This window comes from Paramormyrops kingsleyae, chromosome 16 (genome assembly GCF_048594095.1).
Source record: "Paramormyrops kingsleyae isolate MSU_618 chromosome 16, PKINGS_0.4, whole genome shotgun sequence".
In the NCBI taxonomy this organism is placed as follows: domain Eukaryota; kingdom Metazoa; phylum Chordata; class Actinopteri; order Osteoglossiformes; family Mormyridae; genus Paramormyrops; species Paramormyrops kingsleyae.
In genome coordinates, this window is record NC_132812.1 from 7,366,960 (window position 1) to 7,384,845 (window position 17,886).

At 42.0% G+C, this 17,886-nt stretch overlaps 1 protein-coding gene across 9 annotated transcripts in view; it reads left to right on the top strand.

Moving 5' to 3' along the window:
- Positions 1 to 17,886, top strand: part of LOC111846094 (low-density lipoprotein receptor-related protein 1B) — a 342,141-nt gene that overhangs the window by 195,891 nt on the left and 128,364 nt on the right. For all 9 annotated transcript variants that reach the window (XR_011983157.1, XM_072700926.1, XM_072700933.1 and 6 more), the window contains 5 exons: positions 968 to 1,099; positions 2,540 to 2,767; positions 3,610 to 3,784; positions 4,234 to 4,328; positions 6,600 to 6,749. Coding sequence is in view for 8 of the 9 variants with exons in the window: in XM_072700926.1 (XP_072557027.1) it covers positions 968 to 1,099; positions 2,540 to 2,767; positions 3,610 to 3,784; positions 4,234 to 4,328; positions 6,600 to 6,749 (780 nt within the window). In the remaining variant the exon portion in view is untranslated. The remainder of the gene's footprint in view (positions 1 to 967; positions 1,100 to 2,539; positions 2,768 to 3,609; positions 3,785 to 4,233; positions 4,329 to 6,599; positions 6,750 to 17,886) is intronic.

Sequence of the window (17,886 nt, forward strand, 5' to 3'; positions counted from 1 at the left end):
CTGTGACCTGTTCGACCTTGAGTTTAGCGAGCTACCTTTTTTATTTAGTTCAGGTATCACAGGAACAGCGGTGTATGATTATGCTTTTGATCTCCTGAAAATCTTGCCCATTCCTTCCTAATTCTTGGCCAGTCCTCAGGGGATAGGGAATCCCACAGGGGGGAACAGAATGTGGGAGTATAAATAAATCGGTAGGGCAGCCGGGGGGGAGTGAATTTCAAGATCCTGGAAGCGTCATCGGAGCAGATCTCACTCTGCCAAAACTGACAACCCCTCTCAGGTGTACCCAGGCAATTTAAAACCACATCTTAGAACTGCGGTCATGTGATTGATCTAATGCAAAACAAATACACCAGATTAAAAGAAAAAATATAGATATGTATACAGAAATCAAATCACAAGTGCATTGATATATGTATTTCAGGCTGCTCAAGTTACTCAAATGTGCCTTTTGCCTGTGGTTATGTTTTTATTCCCCCCAAGATAAAGTCATCTCTGACCTCAAAAAATGTGTCGTGGGGGACTCGAGTTGCTTACACGGCTGTAATAAAACCCTCCTTCTTGGTATCTGGGTAAGTATATGTGGGGAGGACACGACATCATCAGGTTTGCGAGCCCGAAGCTCCCAGTGGCTGACACGCATTTCCTCCCCTGACCTGCTTGGCTCTATTTATCTTTACACAGCCTCATTTTTCTTGTGTTTCCTCCTTTCTTTTCCTTTCAAAAATAATGAGAAAAGTAGGTCCCTTCGTTCCCTTCCAAGAAGGTGCAGAAGGCTTTGTCACGGGAGGAAGGAGGTTTGCCGGACCCCCGGCATGTGATTTTTCTTATTTTCTGTTGCCACACAAGCAGGACCTCCCCAGTTTTCACCTCAGATGAGCACATACACCAAGCTCGCGCTTAACGGCTTAATAATCGAGGTGTGTTTGGTGTGACACCTCCGGGGGCTTTTTTCTGTCTCCTCTAGTGTCAAACCCATGCAAGGCCAACGACGGACGGGGCCCTTGCTCCCACATATGCCTCATTAGCTACAACCGCACGGTGGCCTGCGCCTGCCCCCACCTCATGAAGCTCTCTTCCAACAACCGCTCGTGCTTTGGTGAGTCAGTACTCCCCCCCCCCCCCCCATGTGCAGCCATGAAAACAATTTGCTACTCCTTCTGAATGACGCGGATGTCTGACAGTCAGCGGATTGGAAGGTAACACGATGGGCGATGTACCAGCCGCAGTATAGCCTGGGAGAACAGTGGACATTCAAGCGAAACAGCACACATTTATATTAATTTGAAAGTGCACAGCTATCTTAATATTCCGAAGTGTGAACTTTGAAAGGAGTCAACATCTCCCTGGTTCTGGGGAAATGCATTCTCACAGCCCTGGAGTGAGTGCTGAAAAGACCTGATTAAGGCAGTCTGGGGATAATGAGTCACTAGCGACTTACATGTGTCTGTCGTCTGAAGGCAGGGTGTCAGTCTGTCAGTGAGTTTGAAATTGGCAGCAGTAATTATTGAGTTCACTCTGCAACATGGTCTGAATCCAGGGGTGGCCAGAGTCTGCTAGTGAAAGGAACAAGTTATTTTCTCCATTTTTTTGTTCAAGAAGTTTCTGGTAGGAAAAATGAGAAGTTTCTGCTTCTTTATCAAGTGAGTTCAGCTTATAGACATAATCCAGTTCCCTTCCTTATTGGGGAGAAGAAAGTGGAAGAGGTGTTGATACAGACTTAAATTGATTAGCCTTCCACATCTGGCCTTGTCTCTTTGTTGGTGGTGCTTTGCATTAAAAGTGTCTATGTTGACACTGGGTGTTTTACATCATGTCTACCCCTAACTCGATCTGAATTTCTGCATGCTTGTTGTAGCCCTTTCCTGTACCAATAACAATGCTGATGGAAGTGTCTTGCATTTAACTTATTAAACTAACTTAACTCCCTATTTTTAGTTAGCAGTATATTTGAAAAAAGCTCCTGTTTAAGCCGGAAGCAGCTATTAACACTCTTCCGAATCCCAAACCGGCTGGGGCACCAAACTCTCATTTGCCAGTGGTGCTTTGTGAAGGTCATGATCACTTCTCCAGTATATTCCAGCTGCTCACTCTTAACGAGTTACATGTAATGTGCTAATAAACTCAACCCTCCTACTGAGCAAATGCGAACACTTTGTTAAGCATTCCAGCCCACTGTTTATGCCTTTAATTGGGATTTCAGATTTGGCATCCTTTATTCAGGCATAGTGTAGCTTAGTCATTGATGTTTTCACTGGGAGTCCCGTTCATAGCGCGGAGGATTTCCTTAGTGCTGCCCAAAAACTACTCTAACCTGCATTTCATGCTGGTTCTTCAGGACTTTCTGTGATGTACATTGGTTCCACATCACCTGGAATTTGTCGACTTTGTTCCCACCTGATCTTTTTTTTCAGTCACTCCTACCTTCAGTCACAATTAGCAGATGTCTTTAACGTTTTCCAATGATTTAGGCATCTCTCTCTCTCTCTCTCTGTCTCTCTCTCTCGCTCGCTCTCTCTCCCTCCCTCCCTCCCTACAGCCCTGAAGAAATTCCTCTTGTATGCCAGAAGGTCAGAAATCCGGGGTGTGGATGTGGACAATCCATACCTAAACATCATCACCGCCCTGACGGTGCCCGACATCGATGATGTCACAGCAGTGGATTACGACGCAGCAGACGAGCGGATCTACTGGGCTGACGTGAAGACACAGACGATAAAGCGTGCCTTCATTAACGGCACTGGTTTGGAGACAGTTGTGTCAGGAGGTATTGCACCAACACCGCTCTTATGCATCTCACTCCTGCTTTGTAACAGCGCCTCTGTGGGGCCACGTCTCTCAGCCGTGAGATGCCTGATCACACACCTGCAGTCTTCCCAGCCGCTGGCATGCCTGCTGCGTGTGTGTTCTGATCCTTCAAGAAACCGATGGAGTAAATTTGCTCCAAATGGAGTGCCTTTGCTGAGTTGGGGATTAAAGCCAGATCTCTTGGGGTATCCATCTTTAATCGGAAAGTTTCCAGTCCGTCTCCCAGCATCCCTGCAGGCGGCCCGGGAATTTAAACCCCAGGCAACAGGATCTGACTTCTCCTCTAGCACGGATAGCCAAGAAGAGATTTTTGTACATTTCTGAATAAGTCTCTGAACACCTGTTTGGGCTTATAGGTTTAGGCTGCATTGAAATATTGAAACATTCCCAAGGTGAATAATACAGAATATTTTCAAAAATAATGTGATATCATTGTTTCTAACCTGAAGTGAATAATCTTATTACCCATCAGGAAAGACGTGCTTAGCAAACACCTGACCTTAGCAGGACAGACAGCTTCTGAGTGCGCTACTAGTATACCTGGTTGTGGATCTTCAGCTTGGTTAACCTAGTCTGTGAATGCAATCAAAAAACTAAAATGCCTATAGTCTTGCATTTTGTTTGGTTACTTATGGCTAAGGTTAGGGCTGGGTAGTGGTTAAGGTTGGGATCAGAGTTTGGATTAGTTGGGATTAGAGTTTTGCCCATAGAAATAAATGGACAGTCCCTACAAAGATATGGATATCTAACCTGTGTGTGTGTGTTTCCCCTCCCCCTTCACTACATTAATCAAACCTCCAGATATCGTAAACGTTCGCGGGCTGGCTTTAGACTGGCTGTCGAGGAACATGTACTGGATGAGCTCGGAGAACGACGAATCGCAGATTAATGTGGCCCACTTCGACGGCTCGCTAAAAACCTCCATTATCCACGGGATCGACAGGCCAAAGTGTCTCGTCGTTCACCCGTCAAAGGGGTAAGATAACTAATCAACATCTTTTGAGAAAATTGTATTGTATATAGTCATATCGTAATTTATAATAGAAATGCATCCATAGTTTCCTAATAGCTAACAATGAAAACTAGGAGTTGTTTAGTGCTTGTTTAAGGTAGTCGCACAGAGTTTTCATGTAGAAATGCCCTTTTCCATGTATAACAATTAGCTTATACTCCAGTTGTGCAGTTCTGATAAGTAGGGGTGAATACATTTTGGTTTGTGTGTATTTCTGTTGGACTGCTGTTTCTCAGCAGAGCAGGAGCAATCAAATGGTGGTGTTGGCTCTTTTCTGCTATACCAGCATTTACTGCACTACTGTCCCCCAAGTGACCTGTAGCGTGTGATTTATGTTTCCACCGTGCCATAAAACAGAATGTCAGAGTCTAGATATTATATATATTTCAGGGTGTTTCATTACATTTTCCCAGGAAAATCTACTGGACTGATGGCAACACAGTAAACCTGGCGAACATGGATGGCAGCAATAGTAAGATCCTTCACCAAAACCAGAGGGAGCCTGTTGGTGAGTTTCATCATCCAGTGTTTTGTCTTGTCACCTGCCCAGGGTTAAGTCAGCTAAGCCGGCCCTGCTCTTTGAATCCCACGCAGCATCCACATGAACCCAATGGCTGGTACTATGGGGCCCAAAGCATGGCAAGAAAATATCCCCCACATCCTTTACACCACCAACCAGCAGCCAGAATTGTTAATGGCAGGATGGATCCATGCTTTCATGTTGTTCATGCCAAATTCTGACCCTACAATCTGAATGTTGTAGAAGAAATTGAGACTCATCTGACCAGGCAACGTTTTTGCAATCTTCCATTTTCCGATTTTGGTGAGCCTATGCCCACTGTCACCTCAGTTGCCTGTTCTAGGCTGACAGGAGTGACACCTGGGGTGGTGTTCTGCACCCCATCTGCTTTAAGGTTTGACGCGTTGTGCATTCAGAGATGCTCTTCTGTATTATCTTTGTTTGTAATGAGTGCATATTTGAGTTACTGTTGCTTTTCTATCAGCTTGAGCCAGTCTGGCCATTCTTCGCTGATTTCTGCCATCAACTAGGCATTTTTGCCCAGAGAACCATTGCTCTTTTTTCTTTTTTGGCTCATTTTGATAACCCTAGAGATGGTTGTGTGTGAAAATCCCAGTACATTAGCAGTTTCTGAAATACTCATACCAGCACCAACAACCATGACACTTTCAAAGTCACTTAATCACCATTCTTCTCCATACATTGTGCTGCTGACATTTGAGCAGATGTACCAAATAAAGTGGCCAGTGAGTGTGTATACAGGTGAAAGTGAAGCATTCATCCAGTGCCTTGAGCATTTTTCAGGGGTTAAGGGCCTTGCCCTAGGGCTCAACAGAGATCTGCTGATCATGGGATTTGAACCGGTGCCCTTCTGGCCACAGGCACACATTCACCTGTTGCATTGAGAGGTAGCATTACAAAGACACATGTGACTGTATTTCAGAGGTCCTTGGCCCTTCTTTCAGCCGGGCAACCTTAAGAATCATCATCTGTGTCTCTTCAAAAGGTTTCTCTTCAAGTGTTCAAACAATATTTAATTTATTCTGACTCTTTCATTTTTGGCCCAAGGTCAAACCTTCAGTTTCTCTGGAATATTGACCCTGTTATGTTCCCAGCCATGTATTTATACCATAAATCATCTTGACGTGCCTTACAGAACCTTAAGAAAAAGACAGTTTTTAAAACACCTTTGATTATAAGCGCATGTAGCTCTAGGAAGGGTTTACATTGATTGTTTGAGTTCTCCCCAGTCTATGTTTTCAGCATTGTATACTCTGGGGTGTGAGTGACCTGGTACACTGCCACAAACCACTGTCCTCCCTGGCTTCAAATAGTGACACACCTTACCAGATTGATGCTCTTTCTTACAAACTTCCCAATGTAAGGTAGTGCTCAGCCCCGGAGTTGAGGGTTTGAGTCCCACCCCAGCTGTGTGTGGGCTTTGGGCTGTCCAGGGTGTCCCCATGCTCTAACCTGCTTGGCTTAGGTACCAGACGGGGATGGGTTTGTTGTTTCTGTGGCTCCACACCCCCGCCCCTGCCACTGGCTCAGGGCCTTCCATGGACCTGTACTGGGCAGGTGGTTGAATGATGGATACATTTCCTTTTAGTAATTATATAAGTTAACAAATACTAGCAGAGGCCTAAATGCTTATGGAAACATCTAGTCAGATGAGTCAGTTATAACAAGGCTGCTTTACCTGAATGCAAAAATAGATTTTAAATTAAAGTTTCATTGTTATGTTTGCATCTTGATAAGCGTGGAAAGTCAATAATGTAGTCCAATAACAATTATCGTTATTAATGAGATAAAATGAATAATTAATGTTACGATGCAGTTTACATTTTTAATTTGTCTTTTAATTATCTCAAATAACAATAAATAAGTCATGCAATCAATAAAAAGAATATGGCTAAAGTATTACATTTCGACTGCTGGAATTGAACCAGAAAATTTAATACCATGTATCTGATTTCTTAACCCGTAAATTACTCATTTTAAACTATACAATAAAAATGTATTGCTTATGAGGTTAATGCTGGTAATCTAGCTGAAAGTTCGCTGAGGTTGAACTGAAGGTGAGGTAGACAAGGTGCCCATAGGTAGAGATATGAAGATGTTTCCTTGTGGTTGTTTATAAGATCAGAATAAATCATCAGGAAGTCAGAATGGTGTTAACATACTCGTTACTGGCTTGTAGCTATTGGCTTGTGAGATACGCTCCTGATAATCATCTAATCAGACATTCTGCTCGACCAGGCTTGTCGATCGACTATGCTGCCAACAAGCTCTACTGGATCAGCTCTGGCAACAGCACCATCAACAGGTGCAACCTGGATGGCAGTGGCCTGGAAGTCCTGGAGCCAGTGAAGAAGCAGCTGGTGAAAGGCACCGCCCTTGCCATCATGGGTGAGTGGCCCTTTACCTGTTTTCTCATGTTAGCCATCGATTAAGAGCTCAGGGGGATAGACTCACTGGTGCTGGGAAGTGGGCCCGAATGAAGTCGTTTGGTTAGCGCTGAGACAGCCACATTGACATTGCGCATGGCTGCGTGTGAAATGGTGCCATCAGGACATAACACAATTAAGATTGTTGGCAGCCCATTTGGCCCTGTTATTAATATGAAACCATTCAGTTCATTTGAGGATTGTTGTCCTTAAAATGTTGTAGTTAGCATAATGACATGTTTTACCTTGGTGGTGATTGACCTTCTCCCTTTGGATACAAAACACTGGCTATTACACTTTTATTGTATTTCCCACATGGGGAATACATATGGTTTTGGGACCGGTCCTTCACCACAGACACTTATATCTATAATGTGTCAACTCAAAAAGTATTCTATGCAAACTTTGCAGAACAATTATATGGGTTAACTGCTGAAACTGATCAGATTTTGAGACAGATTGCACCCAAATTCAAGGAGCACTTCGTAGTGGCAGCCAAGGGAAGGGCGATGGCTGAAGACACTTGATCTTGTGAACTCAAAAAGTATTTGATGGATCTTATTACCATTTCATAAAAACATAATATGGATAAAGATCTATTCCTGATTTCCTGAGCTAGAACTGAAGCAGCAGCACTATGTGACAGCAAAGGAAGGAAAGGGCAACTGAAAAAGACACTTGATCTTGATAATACAGTAACTCTGAAAGTGTTTAATGGATCTATTGTATAGGTGTTGATCTGGGACCTATTTCATTTAGTGACAAATTGCACCACAATTGAAGCAGTGCCACTTAGCGGTGGCACATGAAAGGACTTCCAAAGTTTCCCATCAGAGGAACCTGATTACATTGAGACAAGTCACACAAAGTTGGGCTTTTAATAAAGATTTAAATATAGTATGTGCTTCCTGATACTATCAGAAGTGTGATGTTTATGGGTTGCTGGTGTTTGCTGAGGATGTTTGTAGTGTTGATAGAGCCGTCCACCTCGTGCTTCCTGGAACTGTGAGGAATGTAAAGCTTACAGGTTGTCAGTGTTTCCTGAGGCCATTTTTAGTGTTGACAGAGTCATCTACAGTAACCGGTGCTTCCTTTTAGTGTAAGGAGGTTAACTTTTCTGATTTGCCAATGTTTGCTGAGGACATTTGTAGTGTTGATAGAGTCATCTAACTGTTCTTCCTTTTACTGTAACTCTTACGTTTTGCCAGTGCTTGCTGAGGCTATTGGCAGCTTTAAAGAGGCCAACCACATGGTGCCTTCTGGTACTTTGAGGAGTGTAAGGCTTATTCTGTAATTGTGTACAGTTGTGCCCAGTGGTTCTCCATACACTGATTCAGGCAATCTGTCAGTTCCAGTCTCTCACCATACAGGCCTGGTCAGAATTATTGGCACCCCTCAATTTTAAGTGCAGAATGTAGAATATCTTCAGAAATAAATGCAATTGAGCCATCAGATTTTTTAATAAAATGTCCAAAGTTATTGAAAAGAAAAAAAAAACTGTCAGATAGTGTTAGTAGTTTCTGCCACTCATCCATTGCTATGCACTTAAGCTCTCTTAAGTTTGCAGGAGTCCTTTTTGCAGTGGCAGGTTTCAGCTCGCTGCAGAGGGTTTTCAATGGGACTTTGGTCAGGACTCATCGCTGCCCAGTTTAAAACAGTCCATCTTTTCCTTTTCCACCTTTCCCTTGTACTGTTGGATTTGGGGCGCTGACCTGCTGAAAGACTTTCACCTCAGACCTAGTTTTTGGACACTGGATTACAGATTTTGCTCTAAACTGCCTTGATAATCTTCTACTTTCATTATTCCTTTGGTACATTCAATGGCTCCAGTACCAGAAGCAGCAAAGTAGCCCGACAACATTATAGAAGCTCCACCATGTTTTTACTGTAGGTAGGGTGTTCTTTTCCTTATGGGCTTCATTCTGTCACCTATAAACAAACTGCTGCGCTACATTCCCAAAGGGTTCTACTTTGGTTTCATCTGTCCATAGGACATTATCCCAGAATGACTGTGACTTATCCAAGAAAGTTTTTGCAAACATGAGTCTTGCCTTTTTGTGCTATTCCTTCGATAGTGGTGTCCTCCTTGGCCTTCGCTCACAGAGCCCTACTTGGTTTACTGTGCAGCATACAGTGCTGCCAGAAACCACCACTCCAGATTGCTCCAGGTCAGCCTGGAGCTCTTTAGATGTCTTGTGTTGTGTTTTTTTCCACAGTGCGCACCAACCTTCACAGACTTCTCTCACTGAGTTTCTTTTTCGCTGCACGTCTTGGAAGCATTTTAACAGTTTTTTAACTTGAAACAAGTTCTTTGGCGATTGCCTTGTAAACTTTGGAATTGTTATGCTTTTTGATAATACCAGTTGTGGTGCACTCAATTACCTCTCTTGTCTTTGTCATTGTGAAAAAGAAACTGGAAGCAATCAGTCTTTTTTTATGTAGTAAAATCTTCATTCAGTGATTAATTCATTATGTGAACAGTGAAGAGTAAGCACAGGTGAATTTTATTTATTTCCTAGTTTAAGGAAAAATTTAAAACCTTAAAATGGGTGCCAATTATTGTGTCCAGTGTACATTTTATGTCGATAGGCCATGCAATGTTTTCAGGTTTTATGGCAGTCTGTTCATAAGTATGAGTTGTCTGTAAATTCTTAATCTGGGGACAGTCTATAGTGGGGAAACTTTCAGAATACATTAGGAGAGTATTGGGGTTGATTTTCATCTGCAAGGTCATGTGACCTACTTTGATTTATCAGTCAGCTAATTCATTTAGAACCATTAACCTGAAGACTTTTATTTTTCTACTTGGCTGCAAGCCTGTTTATCAACAGGCCTGTAGGCCATTGTGGTAGAAATCGGGCAGCTTTTCTAAAAAATCCAGTAAATGTAAATGGGTGGTGTGGTGGCAACCGTTATGATGGTACTTGAGACAGCCTGCTTCACTTCGAGGTGTTTGATAACACAAAGTGGAGAGATATTAAGTATGGAGAGAAGAAAGAAGATGACAAAAGGATGTATAGATCAAAGAAGCATATGGAGCCAGATAACAAGGCCTGTCATGTCTGAAAGATCTCCATTGTGACACCCACCATATGGTTTTACAATTACTTTTGATGTCCGATGTTTCTAATCTAATATTCAGTTGTGAATTTGCATAGCTAAAGTGACAGCATGAGCCACCTGTGCTGTAGGAGTGAGACTGTACCTGCCGCAGGGTGAACCTGCTCTATGTAAAGACTCCTCCGCTAGAACATCAGTGCCATCCATCCATCCCTCCATTTTCAGTAACTGCATGTCCTGTTCAGGGTCATGGGGGGTGCAGAGCCTGTCCCAGAGGCAGAACTCAATGGCACCTGGAACATTTTCCTCACACAAGTGCAAAGGCAAATGTGATTTCATTGTAGAGAGGACCAGAAAGTTCAGGGTGACCATAAGAAAATACGTTTTACAAATCTTCAAATACTATGATAAAGTGCATTTTATTTTGTACAAACACAATAGCGTGGTTGTAACTTTTTCAGATTTGCCGTCAATACTTACCAAGCCTGTCTTTTGTAAACCCGCCTGTTAAAACTCTGAGGTTTTCCCAGTTAGTACTTTGTCACCTATGTCTGAATGCTTGAATGGATTTAATTCAAGAAGGTGCTTGCAGTCCTTTAAAAAAATGTTGCCTGACTTAATATTCCAATAAAATAAACTTCTAGTACAGATGCAAAAACTGGCAGAAACATTTTATCATTAAAAACTACTGGTAGGATATGCCACTGGTAGGATGGTAGGTATTTATTTTGAATTTATATGAACAGTGACGTCCTGGCATATTATATATAAACAGCGGTTGTCTGCTAAGTCAGTAATATGTAAATACGGTGTTAGTGTTTATCTGTTGTGACAGTTCCTGTCCCAATTAATGCCACTTGCATGTCTACATAACCTACACTTAAGCAGACATTATACATTTATTAGGGGGCAGGTAGCACATATTGTGTTGTGGCAAACATTGAGCTGCAGCTATTATACTGTAAAACACAGGCTCAGGTAGAAACAGGGTTTACTATTCATGGAAAAGAATTTCACGTATGCTGACTTTAAGGAGGGCTCCCAGGACTGAAGCCAGCATGTTCCAAACACTAGAAAGACACTCAAATTCAAACTGTTAAGATGCAAATCACGACTTAAAAGGATTTAAAAAATGGTGTCCTGGGCACCTCCTATGATTCTGACACAACACAATATAACATCAAAAATAAATGTAAAATTCCCTTACAGGGTTCCTTTCAAAGGAATCTTGACAAATATTTCTAATAAGAATTATGATACTCTGTACGATCTGGCAGAGGATGTAGCTAGATTTCCACTTCCTGTGTTTGTACACGGACGTCTAGTCACCAAAATGAGGAGAGCTGCTGCTAATGCGTGGCCAGGTGGATACAAATGGCATTTCAGTTCTGGAACTTATGGTGTAGTGTGTTCACTCTCTCTATAAGGCGCCCTTCTTGTACAATTGATTAAGAAACACTTTCTGACACATTACAAGTAGAAATATTTGGCATATTTAGCTGTGAAATATAATAAATAAACGTAGAGGGCATGGCACCTAACATAATTATGCGAGACATGTTTTTTACAGAGTTCAAACTGGGTTTATTAGCATTGCATATCAAATTATAGCCATGCATGCTTTGTTGTGAATTATTTTTAAATTACTGTATGGTAATTTTCTCTGAAGCCACAGGGAATGTATCCTAAGCTGGAAGTGACATTGTCACGTGTCATAGGTTCCATCAGTCTCCCGGCACCTGCCTTCAGAATAAATCATCTTCTTGTGCTGGGATCTGATCTCCCCGCTTGCTTCTGGGTTTGGTTTTCCTGTGGTATCTTCTTAGAGCCACATGCTGACAAATGGTCGCAGGAACCTGAAAAAATGAGCTTGGCTTTGATTTGTCACGCTTGAAAAAGGTGACTTTTGAGTTGCGAGGTGCAGGTGCTCCGTGAAATGCCGAGACAGCTATGTGAATTCTGCACGTCTCGTGCCTGAACCGCGACCCAGGAATGCTTGCAAAGATTTCATTTACAAACACACAAGGGAAGGAGACTGAGTTTATGAGAAATGTTATTTAAGGGTGAACAGAACAGGGCATTCGCCATAACCAAATTCAGGCTTTGGTTTGATACCGGGTGCATCTGAACTTTCAAACAGTACATTTGTCAGTGCAGTTTGACTAATTACTCCTCCTTCTTGTGCTTTTTAAAGGCACATCTTGGCAATCTGCCTGGAATTAAGTACCTAGCTGTCATCTTTGAGCACCACCTCACCTATTAGGAGGAGCGTTAGAGACATCAGGAGGAATTTTGCGACACTTGGTCTGATACCGCTGATGTCCTGTGACGATGGTCTCAGTAATTCTGGGGTAGATGGATATTGACTTTGTCCCTCCAAATGTGGCCCAAGATAATTGTCCTTTCAGAGCGATGACTCTGCTGGCTGCCTAGCCTCTTGGAGCAGGGTGCTGTCACATTTATTTGAAGATGTAGTCTAACTGAATGCTTATGAACATAACCACATTTACATATATATGTATATACATGCATGTGTGAAGCATTTTGACTGGAATTAATTACATTAAAGATTTAGCTGATATAAAAGCATGTGGGGGAAAACAGTGTCTTATCTTTTACCCTTTTATGTAATTTGCATTCTCCAATCTCCAAACAAGGGTTCTGGAAGGGTCTTGATAAACTCGGCACTGTTTGAACGCTTATTTGGTGCTACAGTAATGATTTTTGCTCCAAGGCAAAGTGCCTCTGTATCTCACTGCTAATTGACAAATGTGGCGTCCTGGACCCTGAGGTTTTGTGTGCTGAGAAATTAAAGGAAGCAATTGTTTTGTGACTAACAGATGTATCTCGATCAGGCCTGGGCAATTAGGCCTGTTGTCTGTGGAAGCCAAATCTGACAACGGTGGCATTTTTTATTGATTATTTTCATGCACCATGAAAGCTGCAGTAATACACTTGCTAGATTTCACTATCTGTTTTTATTAAGTCAAAGGATGATTTGTGGGCAAAACCTGCTCATTTTCATAGACTTGAGCATAAAGCTTCGGCCGCATTTTTAAGGCCAGTAAAAAGAACTCAGCAGGCCAGCAGTTGCCCAGAGCTGGTACAGATATATGTCATAATATTGTAAAATAAGCAGAGAATAGTTACAGCACTGATGTGTGCGTGTGTGTGATTGAAAACATAACCAGGTTAGAGAGATAATTAACACTACTAGACTGAAATTGTCTGAACTTGAAATCACAGCTGCTGACTATGTATTTTCCACACCACTTACCCAGCACTGGACACGGACTGTACACGGCGGGACACGTCCTGGACAGGAAGCCGGTCCACCGTGGGCCGCGCTCACACACTAAGGGCTACTTAGAGGCCACTCTTCCCCTTGTGTTTTGGCCTGCTGGAGGGAGATACAAACACAGAGAGCCAAGCCTGGCAAGGGAATAGGATGTGCAATGTGGCACTTTATTCATCCTCATCTATCCCATCTTGCTCTCCATGAGACTGACAGACATGTATGCAGGTGAGAGCAAAGCTTGGGGGTTACAGTCCAGGGTCAGCCAGCGTGAAGCGCCCCTGGGGCAGTTGGGGCTTAAGGGCCTTGCTCAATGGCAGCATCAGCCTGCCCGTCATGGTGTTTGACCCGGTGACCTTCCGATCCCGGGTGCAGAGTCCTGACCTGCTGAGCCCTGGAGGTGTGAGGTCACAGCTCTCCCTCCTGAGCTGCCACTGTGCCCTGATTCACTGAACAATTCAGCCTAAAACTATGTTGGAGATACATGTAGTCAGAGAGAAGAGATCAGCGTAACAGTGACAGCCAGCTGCAAGACTGAAAGGGAAAATGTTCACTTTGTACCTTAAGCAAGAGCTGGTGCGAGGAATCGAATGTTTCATAATAGAGGGACAGTTCTACACGATGCGTATCTTGCTTCATGCGTTCATCTGAACGTAATTTCAAAAGAAATGGCAACAACATTTTAGGGGCCTCTGCGCTCTGATGCTGCTTTGATAGCTGCTCTAGGCCCCCGATGAAAGGATCCTGTCTGTGGTTTCAAACCTTGTGAAGCATTGTGAGGCCTCTCCCTTTTTCGCCATGTTAAAAGGGGCTCCTTTGAATTGGATTAAAACTTGTTAACAGCCTCTTTCCAAGGTGCTGCAGCTGTGTGCTTTTAAAAAGCCCACGGGCTGTCATTACCAGGCCCTGTGCTACAGCTGTACACAAATTAACCGCACTTCTCATTTGTTTCTGACACCATTCTAACTTTTTAAAATATTTATCCGTATTTCAAAATCATTCATGAAATTCTGCTTGTGCTAATGTGTGTCTGTGATGACCAGTATCACTGATACATGCAAGATTAAAGTATTACATGGATATGAACTAAAATGGTTATATATATATTCCTTAAAATGAATGTTTGCTTAATTAATGGTCAAATCTGCTCTGTCTGGCATACACCGCATACAATCAGAATGCTTCTGTTTCCAAGGCACAAATGAACTGAATGGTCTTGCTCACTATTTTGTTGCCATTTGTAATAAGCCTAATTAAGTGGGAAATCCAGGGTGTTTTAGCATCGCTGGATGACTTCAGAAAAAAAAAAAACCTTTAAGAACACAAAATCTTAGCCCTTAATTTGCACGAAATCCAGTTGTGTAATGTGCAGCTTTATACCATGGTAATGGTGTATTTGCCAGATTATTATTTAATTGGAAAATGTGACCCTCTGTAGAAACCCATATAAATTAGAACTGTGCAAGAATAGAATTTGAACAAACCAGCTGGTATTTTAATCTTGCCATGCAGAAATTAATCAGCCATTTGTGTTGCTTTCAATTGATTTTGTTGATGCCATCATTCTGCCCAAAAATCCAGTGTGAATTAAATATGATTGAGATCTTACAAGTGTTTCACCTAGATCATTCTCTCCCCTCTAGATAAGGGAAAAACTTATGGAGGGATTTATGTTGATTCTACCTGGAGGATACGTTATCTTTTGTAATGTTCATTGCCTCATTAGCTTTAGCAAGAATATGATTATCTTGTTTTGTTAGAAGGCATGTGCTTATTACTTTCAATTTCAATAATAGCAGTATTGGCTGTGAGATGAAAGTTCTGATCTCATTAGAAGAGTATTTTGAATTGTTGATGTGGCGATGGAAAGATTGCAGTTGTATAACAATGAGGTCATGTGATCAGATATTCATTTATAGTCAACAATTGTCCATAAGCAGCTGATTTTGGTTCTTGTCACAAGGTCATCAGATGCATTAAAATACAATTACTGCCTTAAGTAATTGTCGATTAGGCAGGAGAATGCTTCAGTGTCCCAGGATTGATCTATTATCAGTGAGATTGACTCAAGGACCCCTGGGTTGGGAATTCAGAAATTCAGCTAGTCATCTAGCAGATTTCTTACCCTAACTAGACATTCTTGCTGTTTTCATGACAACAGGCTCTTGAGATTTAGTATTGTTGGCTTTTACGAGAAAGCGACTGCATTTGACCTGTCATGTTTTGTAGGAGGACATCCGTAATGCAGTGGGACAGGTGGTTTTGTAACTGTTAGACCTTGCAGTTTGTAACACAGGCTGAATGGTGGCTATGTGCAGGATGCTGTGGTGACTCACTGGGGGGCACTGTGGCCCCACCCCACTGGGCTGGCAGCTGCTCTCCTGCGTGGCTGTGGAGCCTCTTGCCGTTTGCATGGTATGGATTTCCGCTGCTTAGGCTGCAGGCTTGTGTGATGTTGTGCTTGTGGGGAATGACAGTCAATCAATTAATCAGTTAAAGATTTGTTTGTCACAAACACAGTTATACTCAGAGCACTATTTACTAAAATGCTCGTTTCCCTATAGCTCCAAGACTGTGCAACAGGGCACATATGTATAATGAGACAAAACATTAAGCAATACCATGCAATTTGCAGTAAAGTGGCAGGTGCTACTGCAATATATGTAAACGGTACAGTGGCAGCAGGCTGGACATGTATAATTTCAACTTAAGAATTCAAATCTTTATTTTGCTGCAACAAATAATGAATATGCATTTGGAACCATTTCGTAAAGGGACTGTTAATATGCCAAGTCAGTCTTTAAGGCAAATTTGTAGGAACTGGTACATATAGTTCTTATTTAGCATCAGTTAGTCAAATGTTTGTCACACACACGCATAGCCTTTCTCTATATCAAACAGGAAGAAACAGGAAGAAACACTTCCAAATACACCACATCTTAAACGTAATGAAGTACATAATAATAAAATAATAATAATAATAATGATAATAACAATAATAATAAGAGAAGAAGAAGAATATGCTAATAAAAGTAACTACATACAAACTGCATGTGTGTAGGTAAACAGTACTTTAAAAACATTAAAGAAATGGTTCTTAAAACGGTTTTGATAAAAAAAAGAAAAAAGATCATAATTGTATAAGGTTAACACTTACTCTTGTTCCATCAATGTCTTGCATACTGGAAGGGGTATTTCTGAGGTAACATTACAATAAGATTAACAATTATGAACCACTGAAACTGCACAATGTTTTCATGAACATGTGTGTTCCTTATTGCAAACCATTTATTTAACTCACATATTAATTTCATAGGCTTTATCACTGTCTGTTCTTAAGTAAGAGTTGTCCATAAGTCGGAGGTTTGTAATCTGGGGACTGCCGGTGCATTTGCAAATCGAAAGCAAAGGATCATTTCATTTTCATTGGAATACCTGATTATGTTTTGGTCATTTTAAGCTGGGCTTCCCAAACTTTTGATGACCGCAGACTGGCATGCATTATGCAAAAATTTCACAGAATGGAAGATTGCACATGATTAATAGGAAAATATCATTGGCATCATGGCTTGTTTGCTAACTGATTAGCAACCCCTGGGAATTTGTGAGTATTATTTTAACTTGAAGCAGGGGGGTATTCCATGAAAGTAGGTAAAGAAAGCCAAGAAAGCCTAGCGCCATTTCTAAACTTAGCCTCATGTCATTCCACTAACGGAGTTAAGCTTTAACTAATCAAGGTTCATACACTTGCATAGTCTCTTAGTGCGCACACCCGAGATATTTATAAAGCCCAAATGAATGGATGAATGATTGATCAAATGAGTCGGAAAGCATGTAAAACGGGAGCGATGTTTTTTTTTTCCGCCGCAGACCAAACGCTGCTGACGGAGCTGTATGAAGAATACAAAGATGTAATCGCTAAAAAAAAGGCTATACTGTGGCCATAAATAAAACCAGGGAGTTGGCTTGGCAAAGAATTGCAGACTAAATACTAAGTTACGTAAATGTTACAAGTGCTTAGTACAGTGGCACGGTGGTACAGTGGTTTATGCTGTTGCCTTACACCGCAAAAGTTACTGGTTCGATTCCCATAACCAATGGGGAACCTTCTGGGTTACATTCACGTGTCATTCATACTGTAGTCTACAGTATAATGTTATTCTGTATTATTTGATCTCCGTAAAATACTCAACCAAAAGACTAAACAAAATATCTACCGGTTCATATTATTTTAATGTTTTTGGAATGCTGAGACGTGATTTTTATAGCCTTTATTATATTGATCACATGACATGAGTAATGAGAGCGTGGAATTTCGTCTGACGGAACGATCTTTTGGGAATCTGTTCCCACAACGCGTAACTAAGCGAGACAGTTAACCTGATCCAGAGTAGACTTATTCACTCGCATAAATTACCATAGTAGCTCAGCGGGGATTCATTTAGACTTGTCGAAATAAGTAAGACTTTCCCTTAATCCTGCTTCGTTGGAGAACCCCCCCCACCCCAGGACAGTGACCGGTTCTTCGGAACCATTAGCTTGCTGATAACAGGTACATTTCTCAAGCCTACGTGGAGCTGACACAGGGACTCCTGGCTTAAGGCTATCAGCGTTGGGCTGCTATAGAGGCCGTCCCTGGGGCTCCTGGCTTACGGCTATCAGCGTGGGGCTGCTATAGAGGCCGTCCCTGGGGCTCCCGGCTTACGGCTATCAGTGTTGGGCTGCTATAGAGGCGGTCCCTGGG